The sequence below is a fragment of the Triturus cristatus genome, chromosome 5_1, assembly GCF_964204655.1.
Source record: "Triturus cristatus chromosome 5_1, aTriCri1.1, whole genome shotgun sequence".
Classification (NCBI taxonomy): Eukaryota; Metazoa; Chordata; class Amphibia; order Caudata; family Salamandridae; genus Triturus; species Triturus cristatus.
In genome coordinates, this window is record NC_140587.1 from 509,480,174 (window position 1) to 509,498,997 (window position 18,824).

The following is an 18,824-nucleotide window of genomic DNA, read 5'->3' on the forward strand; positions in this document are numbered from 1 at the left end:
AATGAGATATAAGAAAGAAATTTAGTACCAAAACCAAACCAAACAAGAGTTGGGAAAATAAATTGCCAATTAACACTATCAAATGCTTTTTCAGCATCTAGTGCAACAGCAGCTGAATGTTTATGGGAATGGCATTGTTCTTTACCGATTAATTTTAGTAAAATTTTGTCCAAACGAAGCGCAAGAATTTTCGCAACTATCTTATAGTCCAGGTTAATTAAAGAAGTAGGTCTATAATTCTTACATAAAGTGTGATCCTTATTTTCTTTGGGGAGAAGACAAATCAAAGCTTCTTGAAAAGGGGCATCAGATTTCTGGGATGCTAGTAAAAATGAAAATAACTGATGAAGTTTGAGAATGAGTAGGTTGAAAAAATGTGAATAGAATTCTATGGTAAAGCCGTCCAGCCCTGGGGGTTTTCTTTTTTTATGTACCTGAATGGACTCAAGAATATCTTTAGATTGTATATCAGCTTCCAAGGGGGAGAAATCTACATCCAGAGAGGAGGGTGAGGGAATGGAGGACAAATAATGAGTAATGTCAGTCAATAGAGGGGGGATTCAAGCGTATAAAGTTTTTGATAAAAGTCAGTGAATTCTGCTAGAATATCTTCGTCTTTATGGATTGTAATATTAGAGGAAGTTACAATGGATTCAATTTTAGTGTGTTCTTATTTAACCTTGAGATAATTGGCAAGAAGGTTGCCAGCCTTATTTGGCGCGCTGTAATATTTAGCACTAGATTTAAGTAAACATAAATTCGCAGACTCAGTGGAAAGTTTATTGAAGAAGAATTTGGCCTTAATAAGTTTATTCAAGTCAGATTGATTCTTAGTTAAGTAATAAGAATGTTCCAATTGTTTAATTTGTGTATTAAGTAATTGTATGGATTGAGAGGCTGTGCGTCTTTTTTGGGCAACAAATGAAATAATGAAGTCGCTAGAGGCAGCTTTAAAAGTATCCCAGATAAGTTGAGGGGATACCTGAGGAGATTCATTGTCCGCAAAAAATAAGTTTGCGAAATCAAGGAAGGCCAATGTAAATTTGGAATCTAATAGGAGAGAATTATTAAACCTCCACCTCCTAGTACCCTTTATGGGGGGGAGCAAATCTAAACTTAAGGAAACTGGGGCATGATCAGAGATTAAAATAGAGCCTATGTCAGAATGGGTAATGTTTTGGGTCAAGGCTTTAGAAATAAAGAGATAATCTATCCAGGATTGAGAGGAGTGAGCACGTGAGTAGTACGTGTATTATTGTAACATAGGGTGACAAAGTCTCCAGGAGTCTACAAGAGATCTTTGAGAGATAGTGGAAGTAAATTGAGCGTGCATGGGAGACGGTGAGAAGCGAGATTTAGATCTTCTATCTAAAAAGGGATCCATAATCATGTTACAATCACCACCCAAAATGAGATAGTCATCAGAATATTGCATCAGAGAGGAGAGGATTTGGGGCCAGAACAATTTATCTTGGATAGTGGGAGCGTATATATTAAAAATAGTTAAAGGAATCTTGTTAACCAACAAAGACACTGCAACCCATCTGCCTTCAGAATCATTATCTTGAGTTATGAGTTGGACATTTAACCGTTTATGGCAGAGAATAGCAACACCATTACGCTTCCCTGAACCAGGTGACGCAATAACATGGCCAACCCAATGACAACGTAATTTAGTAATCTCAATATCTTTTACATGAATTTCTTGCAATACCGCAATGTCTCCTTTTAAATTGGCTATATGAGACAAAACTCATTGACACATAATGGGAGAACCCAAACCTTTAATATTCCAGGATAAGATATTTAATGACATCTAAAAATATATATTAAACCGAAAAACTTGAGAAGAACAATTATATACATGTGTAAAGAATAAGACATTGTAAGGCAACTTATGAATTTGAAGATTGATATAGAGGAATTGTACAGATATAAAAGCAGAAAAGTATGAAATAGTAAAAGGAATAAAGTGAGGTAAGAGATAAGAAGAATATAAAAGATAGAGAAAGGACCAGTGATTGGAGTAAAACGAAAAATTATGGAGAGAGAGAAAAGATATGAACACAACAAAAAACAAAAGGACAAAACAAACCAAACATATGGTGAAAAAATACTGTAACAAAAAGACATACCGCAAGAAGACAATAAGAACGGGGTTGGTGGAGCCACATAAGGGAGGAAGGACACCCAACGGAAGACCGTAGGACGAAACGGCAAGGGGAACATCTTCCAGGAAAAATGAAGAGAACAAAAAAGCGAGGGACCATAAAACCGCAACCTGGTGAGAAGGAAAAAGAGAGAATTACCAAGGAACATAATAATACAAAAATATGCCACAAAATATATAAGGAATGAGATGAACCACAAATAAGAACAAACAGATAACAAACAAATATTATTGAAATATACGAGTCATTCATGGCCTAGGCATGTCCATGGATTCCACCCGACAGCTGTTCAAAAATTGTTGGAGGAGCGCAGGATCTTCCTAACTAGTTGTTTTGTTATTATAAGTCACTTTGAAGAGGGATGGGTGGAACAGGCCATATCTAGCATTCAGGCTGCGCAGTGCGGGTCTATTCTCCAAGAACCTTTTACGACGTTCAGCAGTCACCTTGGCGTAGTCTTGGGCAAAAAAGAGGTTAGAGCCATTCCAAGAGATTTTTTCGCGTTGTTTGGCAGCGTGGAGAACCTTGAGCAAATTTGTGTACTCTAAAAAATACAAAATAACTCCCCTAGGTTTCGTAGAGGAAGATGAAGAACGAGAGATCTGACCCAGACGATGTGCACGCTGGATATTCAATGATGGACTGTCCGGAAGACCCAGAAGAGTTGGCAAGAAGTTTTGAAAAAAGGAGATTGGATTAGAGCCTTCAAGGCCTTCAACTAAGCCATAAATGTGCAGGTTATTGCGTCTGTTGTGGTTTTCAAAATTTTCAGTCTGTTGTTTAAGATGCTCTATCTCTTTGAACATGTGAGGAACTTGACCTGTAAATCCTTGAACAGAATCAACACGTTTCTCTAGGTCCCCAACTCTTTGCTCAGTAAAAGACCAATTAGCTTCCAGATTCTGTAGTCGGGAGTTGGTTTCCTCCATATGCGGTTTAAAAGCATGGATTTCGTCAAGAAGGAGCTCCATGGATATTGAGGATGACGAGTTAGTAGGAGAAGGTGGATTCGCTTTCACTCGTTTGCCTGATGTAGACATCGATGCAGAGGGTATTGTGGAACCTTGCTTTGCGCCTAGACGAGGTGTAGATGGAGCAGAGCCCTTGGAACCAACAGAGTCACTGATACTATCTTCCATGTGGTCTTGTAGGACATTAAAAGGGTTATGGTCCTCTAAAACCACCTCGTTGGAAGGAAGTATTCCACTATGATTAGTGCGAGGCATTGCCATGGAGGGCGGCGAGAGGTAGACCACCTTATTTAGTCTGAAGAACAAATTATATTAATGGAGTCACACAGATTTTTTTTGAAAAAAACAATGAAAGTCAGACTGGTTAATGGATGAGGTGAAAAGCAAACAACATTAGACCAGGAGGCAGCTGCATAAAGATTAGTGATCAAAAGGAGTAAATGATGGCCAAAAATGAAAGAAATTTGCCAAAATAGCGATGAACGAAGATTCTGTTGTGAGGAAATAACGTCTCACAGCCTCAGGTGGGAAACCGAAGGAGCATTGGAAAAACAAAATGGCGGCCGCGACGGTGCGCTGAGTCGCGGTCGGCAAATTAAGTTAAAAATACATTTGTTGGGCTCACCCGTTTTCCCGCAGCGGCTGCATTCAATGGAGCTGAGGTTCCGACCGTCGTATCTCGCGGTCTCAGGGCCCAGAAACAAGAATACCAGCCTGGAGAGTTCCCGAAGCTTCACGTCGTTACGGAGCTCCTGGGAACAGCGGCCATCTCCTAAGGTTCCGAAGCCACGCCCCGTTGGTGATAGTTTAAGATGATGCTTCTTGTAACTATGTGCATCTTGTTAACCGAATATTATTCCCAATCTCATTACTTTGACATTTTTTGTTGTTCTCTGCACTGTCAAGGCTCATCCATCTGACGCACCTTTGCCTAAGGTAGACCCAATGAAGTTCAGAAGAGTGCTGAAGACCCACCTGTTACCCTTCCCAGGCATTATCATGTCTGATCACCCCTTTGCTGTTTCCTCTCTCCGTCCCTCAGTCACTTAGACACTCAGTGCTCTGACATGTCTCTCTAGAGACACTTGCACTATGGATAAAACTTGTGTGACATTCATTGTAAACCTTAACACTTTTTCAATTCTTAATTTCTGAACAGATGACAGCTATTTAGTGCTAACCTAGATTCAGCCTTTATCTATTCTGCACACTATGTTAGAATTACATGTGATGACCAATCTAGAATTATGGAAAAGTAACAAGGACTATGTTCTCCTTTCCAGAATTCCATGAAAGTAATGTTTAAATGCCTTTGGAAAAACTGCGGAAAGGTTCTTGGTACAGCAGCAGGGATCCAGAAACACATCCGTACCGTCCATCTTGGGTAAGTCACTGTTTCAATTGCACACGGCCTAGGTTTTCTGTAGCCCAGAACAATACAAGTTGTAAGTGGTTCAATGGACACAAAACTGCATTAATGGACAGTTTAGGATTTCAAGGAAAAAACACAAAAGTGATGAAATGGAAAGTTAAATATTCCTTCCATCAAGCTGAAGAAAAATAATGTGTGTGCTAAATTGTTTGTTAGCAAACAGTTTTATCTTCCTGTGCCAGAGCTGCCTATAACACAATTAGGTGATTTAATGATAATAGGCATTGGCGAGCCAATACGTCTGGCAGAACTGCAATACATGCACAAATAGGCACAGAACAAGCAGACACATGCAAATACATATAGATCGAAAAATCTAAATGAACATACATAGAGGGACAAATGGGCACAGACCAATAGACATAAAGGCACCAGAGTGCACACACAAACACACCTCATTCATGTACATACACGCTGTCAAACATACAGCAACCTATGAGCAAACACTGCTCATATCCATGTAGACAAAAAGAAGAAGAGGATACCACCAACAGAAATCTATGCACATAAACTACCATACACAAAGACTGCAGTGTACACAGACTAATTGTACCTGTGCACATCGAGGCAGTCATGGATACCCACAAACACACCTACAAGCACTCGGGTACACACAGAGCAATATATATACAGGCACTAATATACATAATAGCAGTACCTACAGAGGGGCAAATACAGAAAACGCACATACAGGCAAGCATACAGGCTCAGACTACATATGCATAGGTCGGTAGGTTAATGCTTCAGTATGCGGGTAGATTATCCATGGATGCATCATCATGAGTGATGCATTGATGATTAGATGGATGAGTGCTTTAAATGATGGATAGATGAATGTGTAGGTTGTTCGGTGGATGAGTAGTCATGAGTTGGTGGGTGTAAATGCACAGAAACCATATATGATTCATAGCTTAGTCAGGCACATGGTTACTTATTCCTCAGCCATTCGCTCACTCAGTAATCCATCCTATCAGCCAACCATTGGTCTATTCTGTCATTCATCCACTTACACAACAACAGCAACAAACTTAGCAAAAGATTAAGGGCTTGATTTTAATGTCTGGCGGTTGGACCGCCGGCATCTATAGAGGCGGTCTGGAGACTGCCCGATGAGCATGCAGCGGTCTGACCATTGTATTTTGAGTTTACCGCCAGGCTGGTGGTCGGAAAGGCGTCGGTACCAGGGTGGGGGCATCCTGTGGCCATGGAAAAGGGCCGCAGCACATGCCTCTGTCATGCAGCACTTCCTGCACATCTGTGCACGGTGTGCCATACACCATGTTGCGCATGGCATGAGGTGCTTGGAGGTGGGTGGGGGCCCTGTTTGGGGCTACCTGATCCTTTTCCGACAACCTTTTCATGAATAGGCTGTCGGAAAGGGGTATCGTAATCCCCACTAGGGTGCCTGCCTCGGCACCACCGCCATTCAAGGATGCTTCTCTGACCTCCGCCCCATCAGGATCTATGATCCTGGTGGAGCTGGCGGTCTTGTGTCCCACAACTGTGGGTCCGACCGCCAGTATCATTTTATGAAGTTCGAACCAAAGGGCAGTCAGCGGTCGTCAGACTGCCACCGACTGGTTGTCAGCTGTCTGACCGACGACATCATAATTAGGCCCTAAATAACTACTTTTACCTAATAACAAAACAAGCCGGACCTGTTGGTTTTGTCAATGCTTGTTTACATTTTACATGTATTATTTGACGTGTCTACTGTTTAATGTATAAAATGTATACAAAATAAAATCAACCAAGAGTGTTGAATAAAAATGTGACGAAGATGAACCTGATTAAAAGTGTACTTAATGTAGGCGCACACAGCATTAAAGCTGAAGGGCAGATGGAAGGTGAAAACCCTTACTTAATCCAAAGAAGGATTTCAAGGAAGAGATTCACCACCGGGAAATCCATGGCTTCATGGACAGGACAGGAGTGGAAAACTCGAACGGAAGTTTGCAAGGATACACAAGAATGAAGGGCACGTTTTTGCAATATTTGTTTTTTTTTTATTTCAAATCGTTTTTATTGAAAAAAATGAAAAATGAAAACACACAATAAATGACATATGAACTCCCAGTACACACAGACAGACATTACCTGAGATCCTGCAATTCTATAGGTGATACTTGACCATCCCGGACACATATAATGCCATATTCCTCATAGACATAGCAATAAAATCAGTGAGTCAAAACAGTGATTCAGATCTTCACGTCCGAATAACCTGGGTGAGCGTATACCAAGTCGGAATGTAAGTTTGAATTCGAATTTTAATTAAACTAACCTAGGATATGTCATGGAAATCTCACTCAGCATACCAAGATCCGATTGCGTTCAGTTGGGTAAGTACCATGAAGCCAATACCTTGTGTGTTATCCTCCCGGATGCCAGCCAATACCATGTGTGTTATATTCCCGAATGTCCATGCCGTCCACGCCGCAGCCCGCCACCCTTTTAATGCCAGAGTGGTTGCAGCCACATTTACAGCCCTTCCCTTCAAGGTGGGTCAAATGAGAACGATGATCTATCTAGGGCTTTCCATAACCTCTTGTGGGGAGCACGCCACGGAGAGGAGTGCAGAGCTGGATTATCAGCCCCTCTTAGAAACGAGAGCCATTCCTGCCAAACCCTGAATGAGACCTCAGAGGCGCTTTTCCATTTACACAGTATTACCTTACAGGCCAGAGTAAGCAAGATATCTAACAACTGACGGTCATTGTCATTATGAAGCTCCTGATCCAACACCCCCAGTAGAACATACACGAACTCCCTTTTGGATTTGACCCTGAAAATATGATCTATGCAATCAAACACTTTCTCCCAGAATGGTCCCAGTGCCGAGCAGCTAAAGAGCATATGAGCTAAGTCTCCTACCACTGAACCACAGTTCCAACATAGAGGGCTGTCCCGCAGATGGAGTTCATGAAGCTTTTCCGGCGTCCAGTATGTTCTATTAAAGAGCATGTATTTGGTTTGGGCTAGAATCGGAGAAATCTTATTCGTTAGGGCAGTAGCATGTATCAAATCCCAGTCAAACACCAAACCAGTAGAGTTGGGTTCAGAGTCCCACCTGGATTCATTCCTCTTGTGTGCCTTCCTTGGCATAGGGAGAAGCAGCTTATAAATTTTGGAAACAAAATGCCCCGATTTCATAAGTCGTGGGACATGGGTCTTAAGCCATGGGTCACTCGTGTTGAGGGAGCGCGTAGACAGAATAACTTTGAGTTTCAAAAAGTCATAAAAATCCATCGGTGACAGGTTGTGCCTAGCCTGGAGCGAGGAGAACGGCAAAGGGTGCCCCCCCTCAAGTAAATCGCTCACCAGGTTAACTCCTTTCCTAGACCAACTCTTCCACTGCAGAAGTTTCCCTTCCAGCTTAAATGAGGGATTATACCATAAGGACACCATAGTGGTCTTCCTCCAGAGTACTCCCGCTTTGTGAGTTTGATCAAGCCTCAGGAGTGCTCTTCTAGTGTTTAGTAGGATATATTTAGAGTGGGGGAGATGGGATAGATCCATCGAGAGCAATACAATAAGAGGTGCTTTACCAATCAAGGATCTTTCAATTTCAATCCACATCGGAGTGTATTCCACGTCTTCAGTCAGCCACTGTGCCCCCTGTTTACATAGAAAGGCCGTCTGATAATTCCTGAAGCTAGGAAGACCCAGGCCGCCCTTCTCTTTTGATAGCTGCAGCTTCTTCATTGATATCCTGGGTTTCTTCCCCTGCCACAGGAACTCTCCAAATAGCCTATCTACTTTTGTCAAGAAGGCCTCCGAGAAGGTCATTGGCAACATGCTCGCCAAGTAGTTTACCAATGGGGTCACCATCATCTTTAAAGTTTCCGCCCTACCCCACCATGAAAGAAATTTCGGTGACCATCCCTCCAGTAATTTAGATATTTTCTTCAGAGTCACGCTCTCGTTAACCCCCAGTGTTGTAATCAGATCTTTATCAAACTCCAGCCCCAAATACTTAAAGCAACCTGGTTGCCACGTCAGGCCAGAGTTCCCCATGACCTCTCTATTGCCCAAATTGTTAAACAATTTAACCTCTGTTTTATCTTTATTTAGCTTGTACCCTGACACCTTGGAGAATTCGTCTATGGTAGAGATGAGGGCTGTTATAGCCTCCTCTGCCCTTTCTGATAAAATTAGGGCATATGCGGTCAGCTTTATTATACAGTCTTCAAATGGAATTCCAGCAATACCCTCGTTAGCTCTCAAGTGGTAGAGAAATGGCTCAATGGCTAGTAAGAACAGTGAAGGGGAGAGGGGACACCCCTGTCTGGTTCCCTGGTGCAACTGGAACGCGGAGGAAAATGAACCTCCAGCTCTAACTCTAGCGGAGGGGCAAGAATATAGAGACATCACCATTTTTGTAAACAATTGGCCCAGGTTGAATTTATTTAGAACCGCATTCAAATAATTCCAATCGATCCTGTCAAATGCCTTTTCAGCGTCAAGGGTGATTGCAACAGTAGGGGTAGATAACAGTTTTGCCTTTTCGAGTACATGTGCTAGTATCCTGGTGTTATCACTGGACAGTCTATGTTTTAAAAAACCCGCCTGTGAGGCGTGTATTAGTTTGGGCAGTACCTTTTGGAGTCGACTAGCCAGGATCATGGCTAGGAGCTTACAATCAAGATTAATGAGTGATATAGGCCTATAATGCTGCCGTAGCATTGGGTCTTTCCCTTCTTTTGGTAGTACTGCAATGATTGCTTCCGACAGGGTTCCTTTCACCTCCCCAACAGTGCTGATTTCTTGGAATTGGTGCAAGAGTGGTTGTGATAAGAGTGATGAAAAGCCCTTATAGAATCTGGCAGTGAACCCATCCGGTCCAGGTGCCTTACCGCATTTTAACGACTTAATGACCCTCTCGACTTCTTGAAGCGTGATGGGACCATTAAGGTCATCACGGTCCGTATTGGAGAGGCAGGGAAGATTGCACTTATCCAAATAGCTTTGGATGTTAGGATTTACTACCTCTGTATTTTTTGCATAAAGTTGTTCATAGAATTGTTTGAATACCTCTGCTATCTTAACCGGGTCCGAGTGTGTCGTCCCCCCCTGATCTCTGATGGAGTTTATCATATTCTTCTGTATTCTGAATTTGAGGTATGCAGCAAGACTCTTACCTGCCTTATTTGATTCACATAGTTTAAATCGTTTCCTCCTGGTTAACCAGATCCCCGCTCTTTCACTTACTATTTTGTTATACTCGTACTTCTTATTGGCTAGTTTATTCAGTGTTTCCTCCTTCCTATCAAGCAAGTGTCTCCTCTCTAGTGAAGCAATTTCTCCCTCTAAGGCCTCCAGTGTTTTATTATGGTTCTTATTTATTGCAGATTTTATTTTAATAATGACCCCTCTTATCGTGCTTTTTAGTGCTTCCCAACGAATCAAGTCAGTAGTGTCTCCCCTACTGTTGTGTTCCAAATATTCCCTAATAGCGGACTCGATCGCTCCCCTATGCTGTTCTTTATCAAGGACCTCCTCATTAAACCTCCAGATTGATTGGTGAGTGGAAGATTTGACGTTGGAGATGGACAGGGAGATACATGAGTGATCGGATAAAACCTTTGGTTCTATGGATGTTTCTTCTATTCTGGGGATGCCATTCTTTGTAATGAATAAATAATCAATCCGGGAGAATGAATCATGTGGAGGAGAGTAGAAAGTATAATCTCTCCCGTCAGGATGCTGCAACCTCCACGTATCTACTAAATGGAACCGGGTACATAGATCAGTGAAAGCCTTATGAGATCTGCTGCTTCGAAAGGAGCATCTAGAATCCCTGTCCAATACTGGGTTAAAGGGTAGGTTAAAATCCCCTGCAAGAATGTGTACAGCTGAATCAGGGATAGTCTCGAGTTGTTTGGACAGGTCAGACCAAAAAACCAGATCACATGTATTAGGAGCATAAACGTTCGTAACATAGAATTCAGTGTCATCTTTAATCAACTTAGTTGTAATCCATCTCCCTTTAGTGTCAGTAGTGGAGGAGAGCAAGTCTACGTTAGATTTTTTTGCAATCAATGTCAGCACCCCATTTTTCTTCCCAATCGCCTCTGACCCTGCAACCTCAATAAAAAATGTATTCCTGAGAGTATGAAACTGTGAAGTATTAAGTTTAGATTCCTGCAACAGGACAATATCGCCTTTTTGTCTACGTAAATAATCCAGGACCTTCTGGCGTTTAACGGGCTGATTGAGACCCTTGACGTTGAGAGAGAGTATCTTTAGATTGTTCACTCTTGCGACGCCTATAGGGGTGTTAATTGTGCATAGTGACATAGGCATTTAATCGCTAAACATAATGGCTTGTTGTAAACTGCACTTACAAGTACTTATGTGTACTCCCCTCAGTCTTGCCCAGAACACCCCAACTATCACAACAATGGCCTTCACAGGTTGATAGGTGCCAGCATAGTTAATGCAATGGAGCATTCTATCGGGGCCATGGCAGCATATACGGCATAGACATTGGCATTGGCACTGGCATTGGCAGTAAAGTGCTGTCGGTCGTGGTATGCATAGGATCATGACACCATAAACAACACAAAAGAAAATTAACACAAAAAGCAGACATTTACCCCCCCTTAACACCTTGTCCCGTCCTCCCTCACCCCCCCCCCTCCCCCTCCTCCCCTCCCCGAGATAAACTAATAAACATGGTGACACGGGAGAAAATAGTGTCCCTCTCATGGCCTTAGGTCGCATCCATGTTGATAATTCGGGAGCCAACCCAACATACAAAACAGTGTATAACTAGTGCATCAAATAGGCAGTAACACTGCTCTAAGTAACAACTGAAAACTACGAATATAGTTAATATAGTCGCAATCGGTCTATCCCCAAGTGGGGTTCTCTACTTTCACTGACTACATTGCACACCTCCAGAACTCTAGACTGATTAGAAATCACTAGTGCACCTAGCATACCAAGTAGTGATTAGCATCTGCACAAGGCACAAAATACATAAGAGCACCTAAGATAAGACTAATATAGAACTAGTACATCCCCCATCTCTAAGACATAGCCCAACATAACCTACAGTGTAACAGTACAACAGTACAACAGTACAACAGTACAGCAGTTCAGCATAGCACAGTACAGCATTACATCCGGACCCATCAGTATCTTCCAGAAATGAAACAATAATCTACTACGTAACTAACTCAAAGATCAGATCCTATTTAGAGGTGGAAGCAGAGGCCATTGATGATGTATCCATATGCAGGTCCTCGCCTCCTTTCAGAAATTGCCTGAGCTTTAGCGGATCTGTGAAAATCTGTGGAGAACCTTTGACAAACACACGGAACCTTGCAGGACCCACAAAACCAAATTGGTGTCCCAGCGACTTCAACTTCGGACGTAGTGCAAGAAAGGCTTTCCTCGTGTCGACAGTTTCTTTGCTATAGTCTTGTGATATGTAAACCTTACTGGATTTCCATAGTACGTTGTTATTTTTGCGCACAGTATTTGATCCACATGTTGGTAACGCAATGGTTTGCAAACAATAGGCCGCGGGCCTTTTTGACCCGGCAAGATCTTGCCCGGAACCCTATGAGCTCTATCAAATTCTAATGGGTGATGAAAGTTAAGGTTGGTTGCCTGTGAGAACCATGCCTCCAGAAAAGGGACACAGGACTCGTATGACTCTTCTGACCCCTCCGGTATACCAAAAATGCGTAGATTCCCTCTTCGATTTCTATCCTCCAACTCCGATAGCTTCCTTGACATCTGTTCTGTGGAGATGTGTAGGTGTTTAAGAGAGCTACAAGTTTTAGTCTCCGAATCTTCTAGACGACTGATTCTTGACTCTGACTCTGTAAGCCTGGCATTAGTGTCTCGGATGTCCTTACGGATAGCTACAATTTCTTCTTTTGTGGACTTTGCAATCTCCTTCACTTCTTCCAGCTTATTCAGTATTATATCCATCGTATCGGTCGCATCCTTTTTACCATTGATGGGCGAGATTGGAGCAGGAGGTTCAGCCTTGAGCCGTTTCAGGTTCTTTGTGTCTTTATCCCCCATTTTAAAATTACTGCTAGAGGCCACTTGACTCGATTGCCAAGACTGATAGCTCTGAAGAAGGCCTAAACAGCTCGTGAGTACGTGCCTCACCAGACACAGAAGGTGCACACGGATAAGATATTACCACAGCAAAGGTACTCCACCGGTACCCCCTCCTACCGCTGCCAGCGATTGAACCACTCTCTCAGCAGATCCGAGCCTCCCGTGTATTCTCCACGATTCTCTTGTGCTCCATGTATTGCTCCATGTATTGCCCGATTTCTGTGCACTGCCAACTTGGATATGGTGTTTCAACCTCTCTCAGGACCCTCAAGCCTCTCAGATCAAGCCTCTCAGATCAACATTATAGAATAGTATGGTGACCACACACACTAGCTGCGCACATTAGCTACGCACCTGCATCGGCATACTACAGTGTGCAAAACATCTTGCCCTCAATCGTACTCCTGAGCATACATTGCGCACTCCACGTATCGATTTTGTGAGTGCTAACTGTTAGACTGCTGGTTTCAGCGATTTCAGTGTCCCGAGAGGTGCCTAAATAGCCGCCATCACTGCCGCCATTTTAAGAAGGAGTGTAGGAATGTAGGGGTGATCCCATGTACCAGTGTCAGTACATTCTCTACTTGCGATAAGATGCACCCATTGCCGCTTAATCACGCGGCTTAATCATGCAGCCTAATCATGCAGCTTGGTCATGAAGTATTTCCCCTTCAGTCCGGCGCTGGCCTCCCCTCCTATTACTGCCTCCTTGCATTCTGTTTAACACGCAGGTTCCTCGGAGCCTTGGAGACTCCTACAGCCGCCATTTTGCCTCTTTCCATACGTAGGCAATGTCCAGCATATGTGCGAGCATATGTTGTTTAAGAGTGATTTAAGAATCACGATACTTCACTTCACACTTCACATTCCATATTCCTGCGCTGGTCCCCCTCTTTAAAAATCTGCCTCCGCTCTCCAACACCCGCCGGGACTCTCAGAAACCTCCGGGGATTCCCACAGCCGCCATCTTGCATGCTCCACTCACCGGCGTTACTCAGCATATCAGCATATCAGCATATCAGGGATCAACTATAGCCATCCTGTCCAGTCCCTTACTCAGGCCCACTCACTCTTGATGTGGTAGCAACGCGACCTTCCTGATCCTCCGATCTTCCGGCTAGGTAGCGGCAACGACATCAACAGGGACCAGCCAGCTCCAACGGCTCCAATGGCTCCGCGATCCGCTCGTGGCTGGTCTCGGGGGCTCCTCGCTCATAACCTGCTTCCAGGACCGCCTTGACGACTCAAACTCAGCCCAGAGGTAAATCTCACTTTCCGATCACTAAAATCCTCGTTCTCGTTGCCCATGTGTTGGGTTATAGCTCCATAATTGCTCCGTGTTTCACTGCCACGGGAGGAGCGACGCGTTAAGCCACCATCTTCTCCGGCGTCCAAACCACGCCCACGTTTTTGCAATATTTTAATGTTCTTTGACTTATGTCACTGTTTTCCGTTTCTTTTCCACCTTTTTTCTACTTTTTGTATTTTTATCTCCCTTACTCTGGGTCAAAATCTTATGAAGAACATTATTAAACCCCAAAAATGATAGATGTGGGCCGCATCTGCAACCATCGACTCAAATTCAACAATGTGTACATGAAGTACGTAGGCCTATGCAGAGCACTCAGCGTGCAATACTAGAGCTAACCCATCTACGTGAGAGTCAACTTTATTGGCTATAAAACAATATCTATCAAGAGGGAGCTAGCTTCCATTCATAGAGCTACATCCCACAGGAAATACGCACATATTTATACCGAAGTCACCTTCAAAGATTGATTTTCATAAGTGCACCATACAAAATCCGCTAATGACGCACATAAAACAGTCCACAGCCCTCATTCATCTGCTTGCGGTTCATCCAGTTGGTGACGAAAATAAGAAAATAAAACGTTCAGAAACCCTGTTGCAGTCCGGTCTTTCACGTTTACACATGTTTTATATTTAAAAAGGCCGTTCGCATACAGTTTGCAGTTCACCTAACCATTTTTCTTGTTTTAAATGCTAAAGTTTTTTTTGCTCAATTAAAAATATATTAAAAAACGACCCCTGAGATAAGCATATCAGGTGTGTAAAGCCGCCTTCTTCTTGTAATGAAATATCATTTGTTCTAATTGGACTGACAGTCCAAAAATGGCTTTTTCAAAAACTATTTTTGATACGCACTTCACGACCAAATTAAATATTAAAATGAATATTATATTTTTAGATGCACTTGTAACTTTCCAATGAAGCCTCATTTAATCAAGTAAATGTGTTTTCCTTGCAATCGGATTCCTGTTGCTCTGATTTAAAAATATGACAAACAGAGCTACTATTTCCACAATGCAAAGAAAAGACTGGCCTTGATGAGCGTGCTCACGCATGGACTTGGAAAGCCTGAGAGTTCTGTTGATATTGCTTTTATCACCTCATGGAATTGCTACACCTGCTATTTTCAGAGTTCCTATAAGAGGATGAGGCCAGAGTGCACAGTAAAAACACGAAACCAAAGAAGATGCATGGCTTTCAAACCTTTGCCTTCATAGCATGTAAAATAAAACAGGCATTGCCAAAGTCAATATTTCTTTTCTTTGGGACCTATCAGCTTGCCAATGGTATGTAGTTATGCTGCATAGCATTCCCTATGCTATGCAGCATTGCTATAGAAAGCAAAACTTCTGTGGCAGCTAACTATAATTATTTTGCGCACCACACAGTCACATGCCTGCAAAATGGTGCAGCCGATATGTTTTGTTGTTGTTAGTTACCGATCTGAATTGGATTGGTAACTTAAAAGAAAATAGTGCAAACGCGGGTGGGGGCGAAAGCAACACAGGGGCACTGGTGGGGACAGAAGCAACACAGGAGGCAGGGACAGAAGGAACACAGGCCACTAGGGCAGGTGAAACAACATGGAGGACTGTGGTGGGAGGCAAACAATAAGGAGGGTGCAGTGGGATGATCAAATATAGCTGGAGGGGAGGGGCACATGGGAGAGAATGCAACACGGGGCAGTGGGAGAGAAGCACAAGGGCGAGCAAGAGGAACATGGAGTGCAGAGAAGAGAGAAGTGCACAGCAGGGTGACAACTGGAAAACACACACACTCTCAATGAGTTTCTAAACAAAAAGGAAAAAGTAGTGTTTGAAAAGCAAGCAGTAGAAGTACACAAGTAATGCATCCATGCTCCAGTAGAGGGACTATTGCATGAAGAGGAAGGAAAACTCACAGAATATAGCGAAAAAGAAGCAAACAAATGAGAGTGGCAATAAAGCCATCCAATATTAAGCAATGGGCGAGCTATACGCCCACTATAAGTTAACAATATGTCTTGTGTGTCTGATTCCCTTATCAAAACGCAATTATAAGGCATCCATATGAAATTCTTTCAAACTAAGTTTTCTTTTCAACCTACCTGGTGAGTAGATAGATGCTGTGATTGGGAAAAGGCAGTCCATTCATGAACGGCGGGCTGGCACACTGGCACCGTGCACCACTCCCTCCTGTCTGGATCACATAGACACAGTAACGCCTTGTCGGTGGCTCTGAGTAGGGCTCTTTGTTTTGTCACAGGTGGCACGCAAGCACCAGGGCTTGGAGATTTTAACCTTTTGGCAGCTTTTGGCTCTCTCCTACCCTGTAGACAGTGATGGTACATGCCTAACGCAAAGAGTTCAAGGGCTGGGGGCTGAAACATTGCACCACTCTTTGTATACAATCAGATAGAGATCTTTTTGTAAAGTCATGGTCCACCACTCCAGGTTGAATTAAATAATGATTAATTAGACAGTACAATGAGAGCGCAGTCACCCCAAGCCAGTCAGCCATTAACTGACTTTGCTCAGATCACTTGCACTCCATGGGACACAGAACACTAATAAACATTCTGATTCTTAAAACTAACCCAGCCTAATATGGCCTCTTCCCTTAATGTACTAATAGCATAAGGCAAAAACACAGTATACAATAATACATGTTAATCAAAAACAAGAATGGAAATACATAAATGATACACCCCAAACTCACATAGTCACATAACAAAACAGGCGGCCTGCACTGCCTATGGCTTCTTGTCATCCCATGACTTTGGCTCATATAACAAAAACTCATAGAATTGCTTCCTCCAAAGGAAGCAGCATTCTCAAACCTGCGTCCTGAAGCACACAACTCCTCATTAGTCATCAGCATAAAGACACTATACTCCTTCTCTCTTCCTACATTACAATCACCATCCCTTTGATGCAACCCACTACTCCTGATTGCAACTGTAACCTTTCTCAAGAACTACAGAATACCTATGAGTTTATTTAATCCCCTGAATTTAGTCAAACCACCTTTAATCCAACCAGATTTAATTTTAACTAATCACCTATAATGAAACAAACTTGTTAGCCCACAGAGTACTTTTCTCTCCTTTCACCTTGCAACACCCACTCTTTCAGCCATGCTGGAACCAACTTCCTTCCCAGGATTCTGTCTTGCATCATCTGATAGGGAGATTTTGGGGAAATATCATGTGTAGTAGTACAATACACCCATACCGTATCCGGGACCATTCTCTCATTATCTTTAGATAGTACCTTTGATCAACCTATTAGCTCTCTTGACCACACCATTGGGCTCTGGGTTATATAGAGAAGTACAAATGTGGTTAATCCCACAAGATAACAAAAACTTTTGCATCTTACCAGATGTCAATTGGTAATGTGGGAGCTGAACTCCAACAATCATCTGAACCCCAATAATGTAATACCCCGATATTTACCAAATTATTTTGGTTCCAGAATTTCCTGATTGATCTAGCGGTTGGAGACTGCACTCCTGATTAGGGGAAATCAAATTTTAGCAGAGTTGAATGGAATAAAATATTAGATACATAAAGGACTCCGTCTAGATCAAAAATAGGGAATATAGCTTTTTATTACAGAAAAATTAAAGGATGATACAAAAGAGAATAAGCCAATATCACCATAAAATGGTCAAAGCAGAAGTACAGGGAATTAAATTCAAAATCATAAAGCTTAGTTATTCATTATATTATGCAAAATTTCTATATGTCTGACTCAGGAAGGAAGAGTCCTGACAGCTCAACAGAACACCTGATAATGGCAAAGTATACCCATCTTTGACAAAAAGAGAATAAAGCTCCAGAAAAGCTCAAGGTAAAAAATAATGACCATCTTCTCCCGAAATGCATGAACTCAGAAGGTTTTCTATCAAAACCACATATTCTGTTAATAGATTCTGCAAACTCATTATAGCATGATCATGTTAAGGTCACATTTGACAAATCAGAAACAACAAAGTAATAATTAAAACTACACAATTATTTAAACACTAAATCATTTCTTAAGGTAAGAGAAATCTTCCATTATTTCCTCAGCAACTGCACTCCAAGAAATGTTTAATTTGTGTTATACATCTTCGAACAATGGCTCATAAAACTCACATGTCTTATGCAGCACTTTCAATGGAAGTGCTTGAAAATGATACTTTAGGTAGGTCATGGAAGCCTCATTTACAATACACACTTTTAAACATTACTAATTCATTTAAGTCATCTGCTTGACTCACTGCGGAATGAGAGGAGCCATTGTTTTGCAGCAGTTCACTGATTGTGGGGGGTGAATAAGCAGGAGCAAGTTGAATAGAACGTAAAAAGACAGCATCCATTTTAACATTAATGGTGTGTAACAGGAAAATGTGGCATAACTATTCATATCAAAATCTAGACTTCTATATGACCCAAATATCTCGTTTCAGGACCAATCTCATAAATTATTTAGTTACAACTCTATACATCATGAAAACCACAGCATTTCAAAAATAATTTTCTCACAATATTTGTACATTTTACATATTTTGAATAACGCTTCAACAGTACCATTATCTGTTTTAATCAGAGAAGAAACCCTTCTTCAGCAAATCTCTTTCAAAAGATGAATGGTTACGCATGTGGTAATTTCCCTCACAAGTTTCCCAATCAGCCATTTGGTATGAACATCCACCACCACTAATGCAAATGTCAGTTCTCCCCAAAGTTCATTCATCAGTCTAATTAAGTCCATGCACAAAGTGTGCCATGGTTTACCTGGATCCCTAACGTGCCCCATATCAGTTTGTACTCCCACTCAACCTTTCCTTGCCTTCTTCTCACATTCAATTTTCCACCTGCAACGTGAC

The 18,824-nt window shown here is 42.2% G+C and overlaps 1 protein-coding gene across 1 annotated transcript in view; it reads left to right on the forward strand.

Moving 5' to 3' along the window:
• The window catches only part of ZNF704 (zinc finger protein 704), a 679,439-nt gene that overhangs the window by 548,628 nt on the left and 111,987 nt on the right, over positions 1-18,824 (forward strand). The window contains exon 5 of the mRNA XM_085605368.1: positions 4,426-4,526. Coding sequence (XP_085461494.1) covers positions 4,426-4,526 — 101 coding nt within the window. The remainder of the gene's footprint in view (positions 1-4,425; positions 4,527-18,824) is intronic.